At 36.4% G+C, this 6230-nt stretch overlaps 1 protein-coding gene across 1 annotated transcript in view; it reads left to right on the top strand.

Moving 5' to 3' along the window:
- The first annotated feature begins 4601 nt into the window (after positions 1-4601).
- Positions 4602-6230, top strand: part of LOC128991020 (uncharacterized) — a 36014-nt gene continuing 34385 nt past the window's right edge. The window contains exon 1 of the mRNA XM_054413728.1: positions 4602-4711. Coding sequence (XP_054269703.1) covers positions 4608-4711 — 104 coding nt within the window. The 5' untranslated portion in view covers positions 4602-4607. The remainder of the gene's footprint in view (positions 4712-6230) is intronic.

Below are 6230 nucleotides of genomic sequence, written 5' to 3'. Positions count from 1 at the left end.
TCTCTTTTTCTTTTCATTTTCACCGTCGTGAAGAGTAGAAGAGAAGACAGCTAATGAGCTAATGCCAGCTGAGCGAGTGAACAGCTGAGCTATCGGATGCACAATTTGTTTTTCAGGATTAATTTTGCCAACAGTGTCATTTAGAGGCTTCTGATTGACTGTAACGAAGATTTAGTAATTGAAAAATTATTTTTGTTCATAGAATAAAATTATAAATGCCTCAAATTCAATTTTATATTTTTTTATTATGAAACTAGCTGACCCGGCGAACTTCGTATCGCCTAAGTTAAAGGTTTCCCCTAAGACAGACCGATGGAAAGAAAGTACCGTTACGTTTAATTTTCAAGATGATCTCGTTCGCATCGCTCAATCACGTCCTGGTTGAAGTTCGTTCGCTACGCTCACTCACCTTTGGGTTGGAGCTCGTTCGCTACGCTCACTCACCTTTAGGTTGGAGCTCATTCGCTGCGCTCACTTTCCTTCAGGTTAGCTCGTTCGCTACGCTCACTCGCCTCCAGGTTGAAGTTCGTTCGCTACGCTCACTCACCTTTTGGTTGCAAATTAGCTGTTGTCATAAATGTAAAAGACATAATAGTGCTGCACCCTGTTGGTAATCCTTGTAACTTTAATGCTATTGAACATCATAGAACAGAACCAACTTGTTTAATTGAAACAGCTGTTAAGATTCATTAATTCCATTTCTCATAAGGTTAACATGGGAAACTCCAGAGCCACTAGGGCGGAGCCCTTTTAAGAATTTCGAAACGGGAAATAGTTTACGTCCGATTCGCATACCTACAGAATTTACACACCAAATTTCATAACGATCGGTGAAGTCGTTCCGGAGGAGTTTGCAGACAAACACTGTGACACGAGAATTTTATATATTAGATAGATTAAACCGTCTTAACCTAACCAAACCAACCAAACGTGCTGACAATGAAAAAATCTAATGAAGGTTTATTAACCGAAAAAATAGTTTTGTATTTTATAATTTTTTATTATAAAATTAAACTATCATAACCTAACCAAACTAACCAGACTTGCTAATAAGGCCAGGCGCACACAGGCGATTTTGAGTTGCGCAACAGTTGCCCGACTAATCGGGGGACTGTTTCGCAACTCTCTCGGAGACTCTGAAGTCTAGCGACAGTTGAGCTGGAGTGCGCACACAGGCAACTTTTTAGTCGCGGATCTAGTCTTGAGACGTGTTGGAAATACATTCGTTACAGCGTTCCGAATGGATTTCAATGATACAGCCGTAGTATGTGCTTTGTTGCTGAAGTTTCGCGCGCGAAAGAAAAAGAGAAGATACTGGGTTCATCCCATATATATAGTGAGCGACTTGTGAAAGGACAGAGTCAATGACTTTAAATATAGTCGGCCTCTTCTCAACTTCATCAACTAATTGTTCGACATCCTCACCACGCACACTCATACTTGCAATTTTCTAAAATCTTCACACAACAAGAGAGCAAACACTAGTGACAGTTCTGGCCACGAGTAGTTGAATTCCTGGGGTGAGACTGAGCGACACAGCAACTATTTAGTTGCATGTGTGCGCATCTACACTTGTTTCAATGGATACCAAACCTGGAGCGACAGTCCCGCAACAATTCAGTCGCAGAGCAGTCGCTGGCAAATTGGGTCCGGGAACATCGGTTGCAACAGTTGCGCGACTGTCCCCAGACTGTTTCCTTCGTGTGCGCACTCCAATTTAAAACAATGTTGAACATTTTAGTCGGGCAACTGTTGCGCGACTCAAAATCGCCTGTGTGCGCCTGGCCTAATGAAAAATCAAATGAAGGTTTAACCGAAAAAATATTTCTGTTCATAAAATAAAACTATAAATGGGTCAAATTCAATTTCATAATGTTTTAATTATAAAATTAAACCGTCATAACCTAACCAAACCAACCAAACTTGTTGATAATGAAAAAAATCCAATACAAAAAAATAATGTTACGGGTGGGATTCGAACCCGGGTCCTACGGTTCAACACTGTTGAACTCATCAGCCCAGAACTCTATCCACTACACCACCGATGCCGTTAGCGTCAATCGTATCGTCGTGGTAATGATGTTCCCTCAGCCAATCAGAAGCCTCAAATAAATACTGAAGGCAACACTAATCCTGAAATAAAAATTCAGCCTATCGCACCGGTTTTTCGGCTAAGGAGAAATTCGTACCGACAGACCACCACCGCCCACCTCCGCGTCATGCAGAACGCATCATAGAATTGCATAGCCGAACTGTTCGTGGGAAATTGTTATCTATATCACTGTCGCTGTCAAAACGTGTCGTTTGTAGGTTAAATTTAAATTAATTTAACTGTCATAACCTAACCAAACAAACCAAATGTTAGAACTCGTGTGAAATAAAGAACTTTTACAAAATATTATCTAATAAAGAACTGATTTAATTCTGATAAAGAACAAATATTTTATAACACTTATGGAGAATATTGTAAAACTAGCAACAGAGCCCGTTGTGGTTAAATACAACGGTCTCTAGTATGCATTTCTTGAAAATGCTTAATAAAGGCAGCCAAAAGCTGAAACTTGAAAACAGAAACTTGAAAAAGCAGTTTTAATGTATTTTTGTTATTTTTACTTTTTCACAAATACTTAATAAAATCATACTTTCATAATTATTTGCAAATCTACATGAATTAGACTTTCCAATGACCCATTAATATTAACAAAATCGGTCCAGTAGAAGTCTAGATTTAGTCGTACAAAGCAAAAATATCCCTACAGTATTTTCTCATTACTATAAATTCAGAGGTTACTTAGGTTACTGAGGTTAAATGGTGAGGAAATCGACCAAAGTGGAAGGTGATATTCTGAAAGAATATATAATTTCCTACAAATTGGCACCACCACTGCTTGGAAATATTCAAAATAAGAAGCCAAAAGTCGCATCAAAATAAAAAGTGTGAAAAACACCATTTTCAATGTATTTCTTATGGAAAACTTGTTTTTTTAATTTTTTGCCATAAATCATAACAAAACCAAAATGTCATTATTATTTGCAAATCTACACGAATTAAGCTTTCTAACGACCCAATAATTAATAAAATCGGTCCAGTAGAGCTCTAGATTTAGTTGTACAAAGATTTTTAAAACTGATGTTGAAGTTTGCTTGTTTGTGGAAATATTTTGATAAAACTCCCAACTCGGCAAATTTAATCAATTCCGCAAATAGAATTTCGCTTAGTCTGCAGATTTGCTGAGGCGGGGCTATTTTTATAATTTCGCTTGAGAAATTTCTGTTTCTGACTCAAGTTTACAGGTGTTTTAAATACATAACACGCAAAAGAACACTTACAAAAGCTTTATAAATTTATTTGATGATAGCTTTAGGTCACACAAGAGGTTTAAACATTAACTTTGGCTTAGGCTTTTTCCTTTTGTTAAAAACAACAATTTGACTTTGTCTATTACATTTTCTAAAAATGATTTCTGACTCACTTGTCGGTGCTTACAATTAAGATTCAGATTCTTGGGTTAGCCATCAAAATTTTGGAATACCTAATACAGCAACAAACCATTTGTATTAAACATGCATGTACAAGATATACGTCCCGACACAGTTATCCAACCATCGTTTTAAATATGTGTGCTTTACGTGATAAAAACTACATTTTAAACAATACCGGTATGTCAACGAGTGGTCGATTTCTTATGATTTGATAAACCGATCTTAACTAAAACAAAATTAACTATTCATAAACATTACCTACAGAATCAAATTGTTTAGTTGAACCAGCAGCTGTTAAGATTCTTTGATTCCATTTAAATATGAGTACTCATAAGGTTAACATGGGAAACTCCAGAGCCACTGGGGTGGAGCCCTTTTGACGGATCTGCACCAAACTTCACACAAACCATCCTTGAATAATGCTTAATAATGCCTGAAAGTTTCATTACAATCTGTCGAGCGGTTTCGGAGTCCATAAAGGACAAACAAAAAAACATACATACAAATAAACATACACACATTGGATTTTAGACTGATGAAAAAAGGTAATGATTTCAAAATGTGTTCACAAAACAAGTTCGCTAAAGGAAAATTATGACGTACTCAAACTGGAAAATAGATTAATTTTAAAAAGTGTTAGTACATACTCCCAACAATTTCAGTGGGTTATTAAGGTTAGCCGTGATAATATGTCGGTCACACATATTCGAGTCATTTGGTAAAACTAACTATCCTGATGAATGAAAATTATAAAAAACAAATATTAACCAAGCGGAACTTTGTCATACGATAAGGAAATACGATAAGTTATCCAACAACGATATTCAAGAAAAAGGTAAACAGATCGTAACTGTTTCAGGTCAATCACCTTTGTTCGAAGCTCTTGCGAACCTGAGGCTATGAGCCTAAACAAAAGCGTTCAAGGTCCAATTTTTGGACAAAAGACCCTTCGTCCCCTTCTCTAACTCGCTCACCCACTCACCCTGCCTCTCTCTAGCACGTCAATACAAAGGCGAGGGGTGGTTTAGTTCGTCACTCTGCCACTCGGCTGGTAGAAGCGCCACCATCGACCACCCCGTCAGGCGCCTGAGTCGAGTCAATACACAAGCAGACGGTAGCTTGTCATGGTCAAGTACGGAAATAAGTGCGAATATTTCGGCTGCGGTCGCTGGTCTCAGGTCGACAGACATCTATCATTCTTCCGGTTTCCTGCGAAAAGTGAGAAAAGGTAAAATTTAATTCGAGTTGTAGCGGTGGTTGTGAAACACGTGGTTGAGGTTGTTTAGCTTTCATGATAGTTAAACATTAGGATAGCATGTTTTGAATGTCTTAGTGTTGTTTTGTAGCGTATTTATTGGTAGGTAGTTTTGAAATAGGTTTGAATACCATTTTAAATAGCGTTCTTTAAAATCAACGAGTTTAGTTAGGTAGGCCTACTTATACTAAAACAAATTAGTTCTTTATCTTCGTTCAAGATTACGTTAATAAAATGCTAAATTTCAAACTGTACGTTCAGAATCTAAACGACCTATCGTGCACCAGTAAATGACAGCTTCGTATTAAAAATACCCCCACCGCAGCAAACCTGCAGACTAAGCGAATGTCCATTTACCTGATTGAATTTTCAATTATAGGTCTATTTAAATAACATTATTTAGGATTAATAAGTAAAGCTTGGTATTAAAAAAATAGATTTGACAGGTTTGATCAAAATACATCCATAAACAACCAGACTACAACAGTTTAACTTATTCTCTACTACATAATATAAGGAATATCATGGAAATTTTGAATTTAAAACTTGTTGAATATTCTCCTTAACCGAAACCCATAAAAAAACACACTTCATTATACTGAACTATTTGTTTTTAAGCTCTTCAAAATGGTTTAAAGAAAAGTTGGGAAATGTTATGTTTGGGGGTCAAAATGAGAAAACTCAATTTTTACCCCATAAAACCCCCATCTAAACCCCCGTTCCCATAGTCCGATCATGCTGGTCCCTCATTTCCCCATTCCTCTTTATCCCGTCTTACACCTTTAAGCCAAATTTCATCAAAATGTGGAAAAAAATATAAGTTATCGCGTTTACCGACGTATAATATATATATATTTTAACGACTAGTGTTTTTGACCTCTAGAGACATCGAAATGAAAAAGTACATTGGTCCCGAGCCCACGCCTTATCATGCCACCACGGTTATAGCTACTTGCCTCTATGGGAAATTCGCTAAAAACATATTTAACTTTTTGTTTTGTCTAGTCCATCCCAAACGGAAACTGTGTTAAAAACATTCTAAACCATCGTTGACACTATTCCACAAATTGATTGACTCACTAGTTATAAGCATTGACTATACATACAGGGTGTCCATAAAAAACGTCAGGACTTTGGGAAATGAATCCCCATACTAAAAGGAAGAAAACAGTTTATGGGAAGGTATGTCCGAAAATGCATATTTACCCAGATATCCGCCATTTTTTATACAAAAATATTTTTATCTGTGAAGTTTTTTTTCGATGATTATGATATTTGGTAAACATGTTAACATACACAATACCTATAATAGAAAAAATAACAAAGTTGAGCCGATTGTAAATTTCAAAATGTTTTTTTTTGTAAATGCCGTTTTTTTAAACTTAAATACTGTAACTCAAAAACGGCTAGTTCTATAAAAAATGTCTAGAATACTTTTTTTAGCATTTTTAATTTCCTATCAAACAATACCAAGATCAAAAAGATCGGACCA

The sequence above is a fragment of the Macrosteles quadrilineatus genome, unplaced genomic scaffold (genome assembly GCF_028750875.1).
Source record: "Macrosteles quadrilineatus isolate MER2022 unplaced genomic scaffold, UCM_ALF_1.0 Scaffold_3__2_contigs__length_128488019, whole genome shotgun sequence".
Classification (NCBI taxonomy): Eukaryota; Metazoa; Arthropoda; class Insecta; order Hemiptera; family Cicadellidae; genus Macrosteles; species Macrosteles quadrilineatus.
This window is presented reverse-complemented; position numbering and strand designations above follow the sequence as displayed.